The 16,904-nt window shown below is 34.5% G+C and overlaps 3 protein-coding genes and 1 long non-coding RNA gene across 4 annotated transcripts in view; 2 read left to right on the top strand and 2 right to left on the bottom strand.

Moving 5' to 3' along the window:
• The window catches only part of LOC129437933 (uncharacterized), a 59,701-nt gene extending 56,537 nt beyond the window's left edge, over positions 1 to 3,164 (bottom strand). Inside the window, exon 1 of the long non-coding RNA XR_012367942.1 lies at positions 2,913 to 3,164. This is a non-coding gene — a long non-coding RNA (uncharacterized lncRNA). The remainder of the gene's footprint in view (positions 1 to 2,912) is intronic.
• Positions 3,165 to 3,755: 591 nt separating this feature from the next.
• chp2 (calcineurin-like EF-hand protein 2) lies at positions 3,756 to 6,657 on the top strand. The gene is made up of 7 exons (XM_055196333.2): positions 3,756 to 4,011; positions 4,378 to 4,450; positions 4,553 to 4,633; positions 5,062 to 5,186; positions 5,606 to 5,667; positions 5,766 to 5,888; positions 5,987 to 6,657. The coding sequence occupies exons 1-7, from the start codon at positions 3,945 to 3,947 to the stop codon at positions 6,038 to 6,040; spliced, it is 585 nt and encodes a 194-aa protein (XP_055052308.1). The 5' UTR covers positions 3,756 to 3,944; the 3' UTR covers positions 6,041 to 6,657.
• Positions 6,658 to 7,241: 584 nt separating this feature from the next.
• cox7a1 (cytochrome c oxidase subunit 7A1) lies at positions 7,242 to 11,052 on the bottom strand. The gene is made up of 4 exons (XM_073862707.1): positions 10,905 to 11,052; positions 8,977 to 9,065; positions 7,494 to 7,580; positions 7,242 to 7,392 (listed from the first exon to the last, which is right to left on the bottom strand). Exons 1-4 carry the CDS (start codon positions 10,913 to 10,915, stop codon positions 7,331 to 7,333), a joined length of 249 nt encoding a protein of 82 aa, XP_073718808.1. The 5' UTR covers positions 10,916 to 11,052; the 3' UTR covers positions 7,242 to 7,330.
• Positions 11,053 to 11,176: 124 nt separating this feature from the next.
• Positions 11,177 to 16,873, top strand: rnaset2l (ribonuclease T2, like). The gene is made up of 10 exons (XM_055196332.2): positions 11,177 to 11,422; positions 11,748 to 11,841; positions 12,890 to 12,947; positions 13,651 to 13,718; positions 13,915 to 13,972; positions 14,061 to 14,128; positions 15,495 to 15,608; positions 15,686 to 15,734; positions 15,812 to 15,886; positions 16,564 to 16,873. Exons 1-10 carry the CDS (start codon positions 11,413 to 11,415, stop codon positions 16,747 to 16,749), a joined length of 780 nt encoding a protein of 259 aa, XP_055052307.2. The 5' UTR covers positions 11,177 to 11,412; the 3' UTR covers positions 16,750 to 16,873.
• Positions 16,874 to 16,904: the final 31 nt, after the last annotated feature.

Raw genomic sequence — 16,904 nt, 5'->3', positions numbered from 1 at the left:
CTAGAAATTTTTTTTTGTTGTGCTGTTGAGTGTCAGAATAGGAATGCCAAAATAGATGACCTTCATTTTTATAGTATACCGTCGTCGAAGACACCACTTGAAGATAAACGTAGGTGTTTATGGTTGCAATAAAAGCCCTCAACCGGACAGACTGGAGTGATGAAATCATTTGGAAATCTTTTAATAATTAGAATATAAAATAATTAGAGAAGATATCCGGTGTTCTGTCGAAGTCTGATCCCTCTATGTGTCTCTTATAGCGTTTTTATCACGTTACGTTTATTTATTTAGAAAGATTAAAGCTTTGAATGAGTTCATAATATCAATAATATTACCATTTATTAAAGTTTTCATATTTTTTTCATTTTTACTTCTTTTTACCTTCTATCTTAGCCTATGTCTTCTTCCTGTTTGTTCTAAATTATGGCACACACACACACGTTGTAAAGTGTTAATAATATATAAACAGGCCTATACAAATTAATTTGTATGTAAACATAATAGTTTTAGAACAAACATGTAGGCTAAAAATATAAGGAAGAAATTGAAAACGGGAAATTATAAAATATTTAATAAATGATATTATACAGAATACATGATAGTATTGCTCTTATGAGTACTTCAGCGATTTATACTGTAAAAATAATTGATTTACCAATAAAGAACAATACATATACATTACCTACATGCACACATATCAGTAGCCAAGCCATTTAAAGTTTTAATTTATTTAAAAAATAAACGTAACTTGGTGAAAACGTTATAAGAAACATTACACTAAAGAGAAATATAGAGGAAACAGACTTCTACAGAACACCGGATGCATAAAAATCACAGTTTAATGCTAAAACACTTCACACCGCTATTGCGGAGCTGTCACTTTCTGCCACCAGTTGGGCTCCGCCCACAAAAAACGTCATCTCTGTTTGCAAACACGCAAAAGGTCTATACCAGTGTTGCAATTTTAACCTGGTATACAATAACATATACATGCTTTGTTGTTATGCTTACATTTTTATGTAATTAGCTGTACTTTTGTACTTTGACTTTGTCTGAAGTTAAGCTAATATTGTTAAGCTTTTCAGTTTTGTTTTATAACATATGCATATTAATTATTAACTACTCTAGTTTAACATAAGACAATAATTGATGGACCTCTTGCTTTATCTCATCAGACCCACTAGGTGTCCCTGTTGAAGACCTGAGTTTAGATCAGAGGTCTTCAACCTTTTACAGGCCAGGGAGGGACCCCTTAATGCAGGCCTGGCCAAGCTCGGTCCTGGAGGGCCGGTGTCCTGCAGAGTTTGCTCCAACCCTAATCAAACACACCTGAAGCCAATTAAAGGGGACATGTCACAATTTTTAAAGATGTCAAATAAATCTTTGGTGTCCCCAAAGCACATATGTGAAGTGTCAGCTCAAAATATCATATAGATAATTTATTATAACATGTTTAAATTGCCACTTTGTAGGTGTGTGGGTGTGTCCTTTAAAATGCAAATGAGCAAATGAAGTGCAAACACTGATCGCAATGATGCTGGTTTGATGCAACTCAAACTCAATTGTACTGTGAATTATTTTCTCTCTCTTTCTCTCTGCAATAAATGGGAGTGCTGTGGTTGGAAAGTGCAGATTAAGGGGCCGTATTATCCCCTTCTGACATCACAGGGAGCCACATTTCAGTGACATATTTTTTCACATGCTTGTAGAGAATTGTTTACCAAAACTAAGTTACTGGGTTGATCTTTTTCATATTTTCTAGGTTGATACAAACACTGGGGACCCAATTATAACACTTAAACATGGAAAAAGTCCGATTTTCATGACATGGCCCCTTTAAGGTCTTACTAAGCATACTAAAACCTTTCAGGCAGGTGTGCTGATGCAAGTTGGAGCTAAAGCCCTCCAGGACCAAGTTTAATGTATAGAAAGGAGGAGCAAAGGCCCCCTTTACATTATCAAATAAAATCTGGATTTACCTACTTTATGATGGTTACTGAATCGATTTTAACAGGGAAACCTAAATTTCATTCAAGTTTTTTTATCATTTTATATGGGAACCTTTCATTTCAATCAAGCATTTTATAATTTCTATTATAGGTCTGTTAATGCATTTTTGTTTAATGCCTAATTTGAATTAAATTCATACCACCACAGACCCCCAAGGAGCCCCGGACCCCGTGTTGAAGATCCATGGATCAATTATATGCTTCAGCCCCAATGTGTGGTAAAAAACCCAATGGTAAAAACCTAAACCTAAACTTAGCCAGTGTAGTCAAGGTGTTTTCTGATATTTCTATTATTGTCTTGTAATAGATCTAGGAGTTCATTTAAATCAAACACTTTAGCTGTATGTCTAAAATCACTTTAAACTGACCTGTCTTTAGACCTATTATAAATACGAAATTATTAATAGGCTATAGATTTCCTATAATAAATTCAGTGTGGGGTAACTTGCCAGAGTCTTAAAGTGCTGATATCCTATATCATACATGCTTTCTCTCTGTATGCAAACATCCTACTTGGCTATCTACCAACCTATGCTCCATGTTTAATCATTACTATATGAAAGGGACATTACAGTAAATGATCAACTACAGTAAATGATTTAACTTTTTTAATATGGTGCACTGAAGGCTTGAGTTTATACGTCTGGTTCATATTTGTTCTTAACATAAAAGAATGCAAAACACGGTAAGAAAGTACCCACATCTCCATATAACAAAGACTGGTCAGTTGACATTGTACTAACTAACTCTACCCAACACGTGATGCATTAATATAGGATTCCCCTGTTAGGAATTTTAGTTTGTCCTTGAGTGTGAAATCAATAAGAATTGTTACCTGGCTTTGGGAACATTTAAATTATTTTACAAATAACCACAGCAGAAAAGTCCAGGACACAAACTTACCTCAAACGTATAAGGAAATGAAAAATGGGAGCTCTGCAGATGAAAGAATCTCCACACACTGTTTATCCGCACATGCCATCTCGTTTGTATGTATTTGTATGTAGATAACGTTATAAGTTTTAGAAATGCATCACAATGTGAACGGTTTCTTTGGAGATATCTAACTCTGACGCTGGACCGGTGGATGAACATTGGTCTAAAATGTGAGAGTTTGGCGCCACCTAGTGTAAAAAGCCGCTGAAATGAGTAGCACGAACATAACACTAGGCTGATATGTTATTTACAAACGATTATAAATATATGGTAAATTATTAAGCCATCCAACATAATGGTAAACAAATGAACAATGGTGTTATCGATAAATAAAAATGCAAATACATACATCCACAAAAATAAACACAGGCATTCACAAACATACTTCCCGAGCGTCATTAGTGTGCACGCACTACAGGGGGCGCGTGTGCGATATCCTATGGCGATATCCCGAGTAGGAAGCAGGGTTGCCAGATTTGGGTAACAAAATACCAAAACTTAAAATATACTCCCATACATAAAATCTATATTTTATAATCATTGTTTTGCACTACTCGATTTTTACTTGAAAGGCACTTTACATTATGTTAAAGTTTAGTAAACATAAAGTAAACATTTAAAGTAAACATAAACACGGTCCTTTTTTTTAATAAAATATACTTACCCAGTGAATGACAGTTAAATGTATTTCAGTAAAATGTATTATAAACACTTTGTCAAATCTTTAATCAGAATTTTATTTAGAAATATTTAGAAAAATAGTTTTAAACGATTTGAGGTAAAACAGCGGATTTGGCAACACCGCGGCAGGCAGCGTCAATAGCGGTCTATGCTGATCATGCAGAAATAACGCCCATCCCGTTAACATTCTGCAACTTTTTGCATGTTGTTTTAATGCTTTAATGGCTTAGTTTTCGCGCATTTTCTCTCATTTCTCTGGACATTGGTTAAATAAATATATGTGTCGAGATCGGAATTCATGAAACTAAGTTATATGAAATGGGTTTGACGTACTCCACCCAACTAAAAATCCCAAACCTCGAGGAGTTAATGCAAGAAACTGGCTGTAAGTAACAATTGTTCTTCAATTGTTTTCGTATTTTTGTAGTCGATGCAGCGTTTCTTTTAGGATTGCTTAGTTGTTATTCCTAGATTGACAATGACAGGTGTTTAGTTACTGGTAGACTTTAGTTTCTCAGATGCATCTAGTAATACTTTGTTCATATTGTCTATCTGTAGACACAGTGGCTATTTATAAATACATTCATTAAAAATATTGTAAACACAAAAATACATCACATGGCTTTGGAAATGGTTTTAATGTCAAACCAATATAATGCATATTGATGAGGATATTGAACTGTATATTGAGCCCTAATGCAATATAAGCCTGTATTGTCCCTTTATAATATCATGTGTCTCTCTTTTCCAGTCTCCTCTGCTCACATTATTCGTTTGCATGACCGCTTCAAATATCTGGATAAAGAGAAGAAAGGTCACCTCTGGTGAGATGTTTCATCCTTCACGCTGGCTCATGTATTTTAAAAGGCGGATTGTTTTCTAGATCTAACATGTTTTGCTTATTGTTCTCTCTCATTTTTACAAAGTCCTCAGGATTTTGGAGATATAAAAGGACTGGCAATGAACCCCATAGGAGACAGAATAATAGATGCTTTCTTTCCCCCGGGGTGAGTCAATCTGGGCACCATTATCACTTTTGTACAGAGCCTGAATTTTTACAAATAAACATTATATGAATATAAATGCATAGTTCATGTAGCTTAATTGATAGAGCATTGCATTAGCAACACAAAAGTTATGGGTTTAACCCAGTAAAAAAGATAGATTGAATGCACCATAAGTTGTTTTTTAGCATTGTGCAAATGCATACGATTTTTTAATAAATGTTGGAAAGGAATTATGAAGATTATGAATAAAAAAATATAAAAAGTATAAGACAAATAATAATTCCTCATTATGTGTTTTTCAAATTTGCATGTTAGTCAAGTTTAGATTTAACAAATGCATGGTTTAATTTCTCACGGTGTACTATTTTGGTAACCAAAATTACATTTATGTTGTGTTTTGTAGTTGTAAGTAATAATGTCACCCTCAGGAGGGAAACCGTGGATTTCCAGACTTTTGTGAGGATCCTCGCCCATTTCCGACCTGTGGACAAGAACCGACCCAAAGAGCTCAATTCTTCTGAACCCATCAATAGCAGGATCAACAAACTTAAATGTACGTTAGTACACTTTGTGTAGTTTGCATATAGCCTGGTAGAGTGTATAGTGTAATGTGCCATTAGCTGGTCATTATCTCATTAAACAAGAAAAACAAGAGAGTAATCAAGACCATAATGCAAACTTGTAATGCCAACATTTACTAAATGTTTTTTTGTGTGCAGTAATGACTTTATAGTATCCTGCATATATGACTATGTGCCAAATTAATAATTTAAGGGTTGTAAAATATTAATTGAAGATCATTTTTGTGCATAATAAAAACTGTACAATAAACAATACAATGGTCCTGCTGTGGTATTTTAGATATGCAGTACCACAGTATTCTTGGAAGTACCATGATGTATGTTAGATATGTGAGCACAGTAATTCCTTTACATCTGACTCATGCGTCTGTGTCTGACTTCATTCCTGTAGTTGTCTTTCAGATGTATGACCTGGATAAGGATGGCAAGATTTCCAGACATGATCTTTTAAAGGTTAGTAGTCTGCAGAATGTTTATTATTAAGACATAACCTGCTGTCTTTTATATTAACTTTTGACCAACTGAATATGACAGCTGAGAATGATTGACAGGTTCTCCGGGGCATGCTGGAGATGCAGGTGACAGACGAGCAACTGGACAGCATAGCCGAGCGCACTATACAGGAAGCAGATTTAGACGGAGATGGCACCATATCTTTTGAGGAATTTCGCAAGGTATTGCATAATAGTCTGCAGCGTTTGACAGCAGCAGTTTCTATGCACCTGTTTTAATTGAAACCTGTGTTTCAACATGTTTTGATTTTTTGTATTAGTCACTGGAGAAAGTCAACATTGATCACAAGATGAGCATTCGCTTCTTGCGCTAAACCATCGTGGGATAGCTTCTCCAGACTCTAATTCATCTCGATGTTTATGGAAATGCAGGGAAAATCCTTACAGCACAATACTGGAAATAATGGAATTGATAATTTAATGCACTGCTAATCTCTGCATGACCACACACTGACAAATGTATTATATTGTTACATTCTGTGTCTTAATATTGTCCATTTTACTAAATTGCACTGTTTTTATTTATTTTTCTAAATATATTTGAATTGCAGCAGGTTATTTTTGGAAAAAAGGGGAAAGACGTAATGATGTTACATACCGTCCAGTGTTATGTCAGGCAGCATGTGAAAAATGTCATTTTGTTTAAAGTGTGGTGATGACAAGATTTCTTGCATTACTGTGAAGCTTAAGTCGTGGGTGTGCAGTAGTGATGAGTGAAAATGACAGAAACTGGAATTTTATCGTTTAAATCTGGATCTATTTAGGGTGTTGTTTATTTAATGTTGATTATGTAATAGTTTTTTTTAGAAAAACAAAATCTCACAATACAGTACTTTTGCATGCTCTAAAAACAGGCTCTAGGACGCCTCAAAGTCATCTTGTATTAAATGCTAACTGACTCAAAATATAAATATATTTTAAAAATGTGAAATTCTTAGTTGTGGTGTTTATTATTGTTTCATGCGCTGTAAAGCAGTAATTAGCTTTGATCAGTAGGTGGCATCAGTGACATGTTAAAACACAAGATAGCCTGTCTGCTCATATAAAATCAGACTTTTTCCATGTCTAAGTGCTATAATTGGTTCCCCAGTGTTTTTATTAAGCTAGAAAATGTGAAAAAGATCAACCCAGTTACTTAGTTTTGGTAAACCACTCTCTGAAAGCATGTGAAAAATAGGTAATTGAAATTTGGCTCCCCTTGTGATGTCAGAAGGGGATAATACTGGCCCTTATTCTGCACTATCCAATCACAGCACTGTCATTTAGTGCAGAGATCAGCTCATTTGCATTTTAAAGGACACACCCAAAAACTGCACATTTTTGCTCACACCTACAAAGTTCCAATTTTAACATGCTATAAAAAATATCTATATAAAAGTTTGAGCTATAACTTCACGTGTGTACTCTGTGGACACCTTATTTGACATCCTAAAAAAGTCTTGTGAAATATCCCCTTTAAAATGTGTTATTCCAGTGATTCATTTCATTGATAAAAAGATCAAAAGACATCCAGGAAATGATTCATTGTATTAATTTTATTCATTAAGGTATTTGACATGGACTGTACAATATCACACAGCGCTAAAAGTTTTTGGCATCAGTCCTCAGTGTGCTTTACCCCTTGGCATACTGGCCCGTAGCAGCCAGTAACAGGAAAAGGCAGTGCCTAAACAAACCCAAAAAATAGAGATGATTTCATAATAGTACATTTGTAAAGCTAAAATGCAAATACAAACTTCTATTATTAACTAGTAGTTTGAATGGTACCTGCAAGTGTGATGGTCATGGTTAAACGATAAAGAAGGACATCTGTGGTTCCTCCTTTAATGTGGACAGGTAGACCATTGTCCTCCAGTAAATAAAAAACACATTGGAAAATAAAGCCAGTTGATAAACTGCCAGGGGCAAGAAGATAACATAGAGTGACTCAGAAAACTCAAACATCCTAAAGTGAATTCAGGATCGTTTTTGACAGTCATCCAAGTCAAACACTATCCCAGTCTACCTTAAGGCTTGTGACTGAAACTAAACAAATATTATATTCTCATGTCTTTAGTTCACTTTGAATTATACACCCGTATCACTACCTTCAGGCTGTCAAACATATTATTTTTCTCTCTTATTAACATGTCTTTGCAAGATGTACTTGCTGTTGAAATATAATTTGCTTAAAAGGTTTAGAGTTTCAAATGACTACAGGATTAGATTTGTTGTTTTTACAATGACTATAGTTGTCTCTTTATTAAAACACAACTAGAACATACAAGAAATTTGTATAAAGTATTAAATGACTGAAAGCTTTTATTTTCTTTGAATTTAGTGTGAAAAAATTCACAAGTTTTTGTTTTACTTTAACTCAACAAATTAAGTTAAATAATTTTAATTGGTTTATAAGTTACGTTAACTAAATATAAGTCAACAAATTGTAGGTTTAATTGATTTGCATAACCAATTTGATTAAACTTGCACGCACACTTCACATTTTTTTAAGAGTGTATACACTTAAAGGGATAGTTCACCCAAATATGAAAATTCTGTTATCATTTATTCACTCACATATTGTTACAAACCCGCATAAATTTTGATAAACACAAAGGAAAATATTTTGATAAATGTTTGTAACCAAACTGTTCATGGACCCCAAGTAGGAATAAAGAATACTATGGAAGTGAATGGGGTCCACGAACGATTCGGTTACAAACATTTCTCAAAATATCTTCATTGTGTTTATCAAAACAAAGAAATGTATACAAGTTTTTAACAACATGAGGGTGAGTAAATGATGACAGAATTTTCATTTTTGGGTGAACTGTCTCTTTAAGCAAAAGCAGGAATCTCCAGGCTCTCTTAAACCCAAATTAAACACAGGCATAATTTCTAATTTTAATCTAATGACTTCAGGGCTTCAGTCTCCTCAAAAGATGAGCTTAGTGCCAAGAGGTCTGAAAGTAGTTTAATTTGACATATTTTGTGAACATATTTCCTGTATAGTCTGTTTGTATCTGTATAAGAGTCCCAAAAATATACATGGGTGGTCATATTTTGAAACAAGAAAGCTGGCGTTGGCCTAAGACTTGCATAGTTTCACAGTCTCCTTGTTCGAAATGTCTATTTTTGACTGATCCTAGTGGACCCTTCAAAATGATTCGTATAGCCTATTTTATATTTTATAATATTTTATATACATTTACTTTTATAGAACTTTTCAAAATTTTGCATTAGAAATATCTATAATAAATGTATCTTACCAAGAAAACCTTTTGTCTTTCAAGCACCTTGTTTCTCATTTGTCGGGTTGTTGTACTGAAGGCCCGTGAGGCCAGCTGAGGAAGACTCAGTTAGAATAAAAGAGAAATATAAAGATGACAATAAACATGTGTCCTTCAAAATTAGGGCTGGGTATCGATTCAGATGTTCCAGATCGATTCGATTTCGATTTACAAGCTATCAAATCGATTTCAGTTCGATTCTCGATTCAATTTTCGATTCCGCTTCTCAGGTCGTTTTTTATCGATTCTCAATTCAACTCGATGAATATAGATTTAATACAAATACTATATTAATAAAAAAGACCAGTGAACAGCAGTTTACAAGTGGGTAATTAATAAAAATAAAATAAAAGACACAACACTATCATCGTCGTCTTGCTTGTCAAATATAAAATGCTTCCACACCTCTGACTTTTTATGTGAACGTGGCATTAACGTCGATGAAGCACCTGAAACTGCCATTTTAAGCACCAAATGAATGAATGACAGGCTCACCTTTCGCTCCTTGGTAACATCGTACAAGGCAAAAAAAGAGGGTGACATCTAGTGAAGAAGACTAGTAGATTAACGTTAATCTTACATTCAGTGTTTGCGGAAATAAATATGAAAGAAAAAATCGATTCTGCTCTTTAAGAATTGATTTCGAATGGAACACATTTTAAAAACCCATTAATTGGAAAATCGATTTTTTTCCCCCAGCCCTATTCAAAATATAGTTTGATTAGATGTTTAGGACATTCATTTAAAGCATATTGAAGTGTCCTATAAACTTAAAAAATAAGGTTCCTACAATGCTCTTTTTATAGTTCCATAAATAACATCCAAAGGTTGTTAACATCCATAACATCTGTTGCACAAAAATGATCTGTAGTGCAAAAGATTGTATACTATGGACTATAAAAAGATAACAACCAGGACATTAGGTAAGAATTGGTTGACTAACAGGTTCTTTGGGGAACCAAGAATCATTATGAACTTTAAGCACCTTTATTTTTAAGTGTGTTTGATGAAAAGTAGTAGAAAAAAACAAGATGATTTGTTTTTGTGTCAATTAAACATTTGCACAGTTAATAAACAATAGTATAGAAAGTACACACCACTGTTTTTATAATAATAATAATAAGAATCAAACTGATTTTTAGTAATGTCTCCAATAATTCCAAACTGTTTGACCTAAATTCGACCTAACGGAAACAGAATGTAACATTTCTCAACATTTCTATAGTTGTCAAGGTCAACTGCATGTGGGTTAGCAGATTTAGCCAGCTGCTGTTTACAAGCACCTGGAACGAACCAATCAGAACACGATACGCACTAGTGAGTGGGGCAGAAAAGATCCCGCCCCTTTTCTACTGCAGTGACCACCAGCTTGTGTGTGTGTGTGTGTGTGTTGTTCTGCATGTACGCCTGCTAAATGTGGAGAGAGTGACATGATCCATGTCTTTAAACTTTTTGACCTTTTATACAATTCGTAAAGAAAACTGACTTGACGCACTTGTTTCTCTAATCCTATAAAAAATAATTTTAGGTTTTAAACAGATTTGTTCATATAAACATAAAGCTCAAACTCATTAATGTGTTTGCTTACAAAGCTAGTCAGATATCAGATAAGCCCTGAATGACAGAGTCTTTCATTAGAGGTCATACTGTATAATGCCAACACTGCTTCTGTATCAAAGTTGAACTCGATAAAGTTCAAAATCTGTGCGTATCAAAAACAAGATAATACTATCTCATCATGACCAGGTTTTGTAAGCAATGCATGCGGTACAATGGCCAAACTATGGTTCTGTAAAGTAGTTCCTGTTTCACAAGTATTTTAGTAGTATATATCGTCTGCTCTGAGCTCTATACATGTCATGTTGCTGACAATGAAAGAATAAAGAAGAAGAGCAGTATATTTACCAGTAAATGTCTCATGTTCAACGCTGCTGTCGGTGAAGCCTGTTGATACTTGTGTAGTCAGGGCCCTTACAAGGACACACACTCATAGCAGATCTCTGAACCAGAGCCAATAGTCAAGCAAAGGCAACTCTGAAAACCGGCAAGCTGATTCAATACACACACTTACATTTACAAAAAATATTAAATATTAATTTGATGGATTTTTTATGGTGGCATGTAATATGCCTAATTTGTATATTTTAAATCTGCAGTCACAATACAAACTTGTGCACTGTGATCCAGCACCATAAACTTAATACAACTGTATGCATTTCAGCTGTTATCTAACATTTGTTTCTATGAAAGTAAATATGTAGTTAAAGCTACACTGTTATTTTAATAATCCATGTACAGTATTACAGTTTCACTTCTTTTTAGCTGGACGCTGAAGATAGACCCTCCACCTGACTGCGGTTTATTTCATTTCTGCATTTCACAAGGGAAAACAACTGAACTGACATTCTGCTCTCAACATGATCTATTGTAAGTACTGTCTAATATTTAAACTGTCTAAATTGTTACATTGATTTACAATATAGACACCAAAAAAGTGATAAAAACTCTTGATACTTTTGTTAATGTCAAATGTGATAAGAATCATGAGTGCATCTGTTTATCCAAAGCTATTTATACTGCATCTGTTTATTCAAAGCTACTTAAACTGTTTGTCAAAAGGTAATTAAACTGCATCTGTTTATCCAAAGCTACTTAAACTGTTTATCCAAAGCTACACTTAAACAAGGTATAAAATAAAATGTAAGCCTATATCTAGATGCAGACAGTGAGTTCATCAAGTTTATTGTTTCAGATCAACACATTTTCGTGGTATGCACAGCTGTTTTGTTCACTGGTTGGGTCTTCACGTATGACGAACCCCAATGTTATGAAACTGCAATGAGACAGTAAGAATGAATTTTTTCAAAAATTATTTCAGATTGTATCACATCAACAGGCGATTTCCTGGACAAGACTAAGTCCCGTTCTTACTGTGTTTTTGAAGCTTTAATTGTGTTTACAGTGTGCAATATAACATGTGTTCATGTTTCACGCGTAAAAAACGCGGTATTTTTTACATAATTGACTTATCTGTTTTCACTGTCTTCAAAACGGGCTGATGTCTTCATTGTCCTATTAAGTCCCTCCTTCAGAAATAAGTATGGAGTTCTGATTGTGTAGTTTGTTTAGTGTGTTGTGATTCGATAGCATCTTAGCTTGCCGTTAGCTTAGCTGCCGACTGACGTATTCCTGTGGGCGGAGTTTAGTCAAAAAACTGTTCTAGTGACGTCAATAAAGCAGGAAGTAGAGGGCTGTAGTCCTAACCGGCCGTTCGCTGTAGGCTTAGAAAGGTGAATTCTGTTAAAGAAGATATATCGCCTGGCAGTGAACTTTGAGCTTTATCATTTTACAGGTATTATTTATGCTATTATAGCAACATTACACATTAACTTGGGTTTAAAATTGGATAAGAAAGAACGTGACCTTGAACATATATCAGTGCCATTGTTTTGTCTCAAGATGCACACTGGAATTGTTTTTTGTAAGGTATGTTTTTAAATGAGCTTGAACCTGCTTACATCACAAGGTATTTTTTGGACCCAACATCCAATAGGAAAATCCAACTGCAGCAGCCACCGTTCAACCTGAAGAGGGCAGCACTCAGACGTTTTTACACCATATATTGTAGTATTGAAACACTTTATATACAAATGTCATTGTGTATGAGTTACTCAAATCAATGAACAGCACTAATAAAGCCCCATTCTTACGGATCATAACTAAAAAAAAGTTTGTTTAGGGTTTAGTTACTCTTTAACAAATAAATGTGCAATAAAAAGCTTTACTTTGACATCCAAAAGGGCACTCGTCCGCATTGCAACACAAAAAGGAAAGTAAGAGTTGGCAACAGAGAAAGGCAACTTCTGTTTTCAACTTTCATATTTCTGTTTTCAGCTCATGTAACTGGACTTGTATGCGTCTCACTCTTCAATGGCCTGGGAGTTTCTGCATAGTACGTCTTTAGCATATTTTGTTTATACAACACCTTGGTTTTATAAGTTGTTGATGTCTATGGAAAGACTATTTTATCATTGCACTTTATACTAGCATATTTCACTGTAAAAAATTCCGTAGAAATTACAGGATTACTTGCAGCTGGTTGCCGGTAACTTACCGTAGATTTAAATTTGTTATTTACTGGCAACATTTTGTTGAAAGTTAAATGAACATTAAACATTTACAAGTCTTTGTCTTTACAGAGTAAAACTAATAGCATTAAGCAAATCATTCTGGAAAACAAAATCTGAAGTAAAAAAACAGAAAAAGGTTGATGATGATTTCTTGTTCCCATAATGCTTTGCATGAGGCTGTTATTGTATAGTTTCTGTACAGATAAAGACTTGTTAAAATGTAAAATTTATTTAACTTTGAACAAACTCTTGCCAGTAAATAACATAAATTTAATGGTAAGTTAAATTTTATGGTGGGTTGCTGGCAACCAGCTGCGGGTGGCGCTGTGATTTCTATGGAATTTTTTTACAGATCTGTTGCATTTTTAAGTGCACTAATCTTAGGTATAAGGAAACAGCATGCCTTAAGTATAATTGATATTAATTAATGTGCATTTATTTCAATGCATAGAACATCAAAGATTAAATATTTGTGAACTGCTATCATGTATAAGTAAGTTTGAAACTTTCCCTGTTCTCCTACAGAGCCTTAACAAAAAAAATATTTGCAGCATACCACAGACTATTCAGAACTGGACCATTCACGGCTTATGGTGAGAACAACAACATTTCCTGCTGCTCTGAATATTTGAAAGCAATGACACAACATAAAAGAATGTCCTGTTATACCAACAACATTTAGTTGGAAATGCATTTCCCTTTTTCTTTATCAAAATAATTTTTGGTTTCTGGATTTTTTTAATTATTGTTAAGACCAAACTATCTGAAAAATGTCATAATGTCTCTTAGGCCTCAAAAGACCGGTCACTGCTGTGACTGCTGGCCAATATTTCATTCTCATCTACAGGTAACAATAACTTGGTCATATACAGTATATGCTTCTCTGAAATCCCTAAAAGCTGCAATATAATTTAACAGTGATTGTTTATATGCAGGACATTGAGGCTGAACTCTCTCATCTGTGGCCTTCATTTGTGAAAGCGAAAAACTACTTTCTCTTTTGGTAAATGTGACATTTTATTTGACAGTTTTTTATTATGCATATTTACTACAGTTCAAAAATCTGCTTTTACATTAATGCACTAAGTATATGATTTAAAGAAGTGATGCACCAATATAAAAAAAATTCCACCGATAGCCAATTATTCAGGCTGATATCTGCCGATACCAATAGTTTGATGGTTTTGCATTAACTACATTTTCTAAATGTTATTCATTTATATAATGACTCTTAAAGGGAAACACCACCGTTTTTCAATATTTTACTATGTTCTTACCTCAACTTAGACGAATTAAAGCAACACTATGTAGTTTCCATGTAAAAATGACTTACAGCTCCCCCATGTGGTTGAAAAGTGCAACAGTGCCTGGTATCAGACACTATTCTGCAGGCAGTGGGAGGGGCGGGGCTGTGTTTCCTACCCTCCACCGCCACTTTCAGAATGTGCTTATAGCAGCTAGGAGGCTGCTCAGGTTGCAGCAACAGTACAATTTGTCAGTTAAAAGTTGTTCTATCACTGTAATAATTTTAGAGACATTATTTAAAGGTAAAAAAACTACATAGTGTTGCTTTAATACATACCCATCTATCTTTTTTCAATGCATGCACTTAATCTTTGTACAGCGCATTGTGAATGTGTTAGCATTTAGCCTAGCCCCATTTATTCTTTAGGATCCAAACAGGGATGAATTTAGAAGCCACCAAACACTTCCATGTTTTCCCTATTTAAAGACTGTTACACGAGTAGTTACACGAGTAAATATGGTGGCACAAAAACAAAACGTGGCAATTTTTTAAGCAGATAAAAATAAGAACTATATTGTATGGCGAAAGAGCACTTAGTTTGCAGCACTTCGACCTCAGGTCACCTGAAAAATCTAATTAAAATCTTCAGAATCATTTGGAAATGAAATTCAGGTGTGTTTGATTAGGGTTGGAACTAAACTCTGCAGGACAGTGGCCCTCCAGGACCCCCCACTCCTGATTTAAAGTATGAAAACTTATTAGAAAATATACAGTGCCGCCCAAAAATATTTTGATAATTTAGAACACTGAAGGTACATCTGATAGTGTGTAAATGTAATTGCATTAAATAACATAAATTCTAAACATTAATTCAGAAATGATTACACATCATCTCAGAAATAGCTTCACTTTTCTGATTTTCATAATTGCTACCTCAGCTGAGTTCATAGAAAGTGTAGTTCATCACATTACACAATCCGCTTAGTCAAGTGTTTACATACAGCATACCAAACAATAGTACTACAAATAACGCATTTTAAACACTTGTTTATTTAGTATAAAAATGTGCAGATCTCTGTTGTGTGTGTGGCTCAGCCTTGTGTCTATTTATGGTGTTTGATAGGAAAGAAGAATGGATTAAGCACGGCACATGTGCAGGTTGTGAAGAGACTTTGGGCTCACCAGTTCATTACTTTCAGGCTGCGATCAAGCTCCGAAAACTTTATGACATCGATAGGTGGGTTTCTCAAAAAATTATTCAAAAAAATATTTTATTGTGAGCTTACTCTTTTTATTGATTTTATTTGTTTTTAGTGTCTTGAAAAATTCTGGTATCCAAACCTCCTGTGACGTGTCATATAAAGTAAGTTGGTCATGAATCATAATCTCGCAGATTTAAATGAATAATATTCACTAAAAGCTTGGGTTTGTGATTGGCAGTACAAGGAAATATGTGCCGTTCTGGACCCATGGTTTGGAAGCAATTATGATTTGCAGTGTGTGACGGATAAGAAGGTATGTTTAGGTTCGGTGATTTCACTTTAATGCCAATGAAAAGGTTATTAGTCAGCCAAAATCCTAGTTTTTGTTAAACCTCTTTTAACTGAGTAAAAAAAACTTGCACAGTGACGTATGTGCACAGTAGGATTTTACTGAAAAATCACTGTGAGATTTAAAGGAACAGTATGTAAGAAATGTATATGAATTAATCATAAAATGGCCCTGATATGTCACTAGACATTTCATTTCAAATACTTATATCACTGACAACAGTGGTCCGGCCAGGATATTGTTAAAAAGTGGAGTTGCAGCCCTCAACTGATGTTTATGTTGTCATGTTGTGTACTGGCCACTAGTTGTGTGATTGCAGTACCAGTTTTAGCCACAATCCTACATACTGTTCCTTTAACGAATTGTGCCAACAAACCAGTTTTTCTTAACAGCCTGAGGCCGGGATTAAGCAGATTTAAAGTGAAAGTATTTGAAAAATGTATAAAACGTGCCTTCGTCAAGATCCTCATTTTTGACAGAAGTCGCGTTTATGTGGTTTTGCATTTGAGTTCCTCATTTATTGCTGTTAATCAAAGAGATGGCAATTTCAATCCATATCCTGTAATTTTTTTTACATTTTGGCACCACATTATCGTATTTTAAAAACTATTAAAAACCCAAAAGTATTGCTTTATTTTCAGGGACGTGAAGTGTGGGTCCAATTGAAGATCAGCCTCTTCAGAAACCAAACACTTGGATGCCATAAAGAAGAGCAGTTGTTCAATAATACAGTACGGATGCAAGGCCCAGGACACCCATGTCCTAAAAATGAAACCATCTTTTACTTTCCAATAAATTATGAGCAGCCCTATGATCCCTGTAACTGAGAGCCTTAAAACCTTCACAACCTGAAGAGACTTAAGACTTTCATAATGTGCTTTTTTTACTTGGTGATGTCTGATTAACCTCAATATAATTTTTTATCTTAATAAACAAGCTACAAAGACTTCAGCCCTGGGCAGATTTCTTCCTTACTGAGTCA

The sequence above is a fragment of the Misgurnus anguillicaudatus genome, chromosome 24, assembly GCF_027580225.2.
Source record: "Misgurnus anguillicaudatus chromosome 24, ASM2758022v2, whole genome shotgun sequence".
Classification (NCBI taxonomy): domain Eukaryota; kingdom Metazoa; phylum Chordata; class Actinopteri; order Cypriniformes; family Cobitidae; genus Misgurnus; species Misgurnus anguillicaudatus.
The sequence above is the reverse complement of the archived record's forward strand: the minus strand, read 5'-3'. Positions and strand labels throughout refer to the sequence as shown.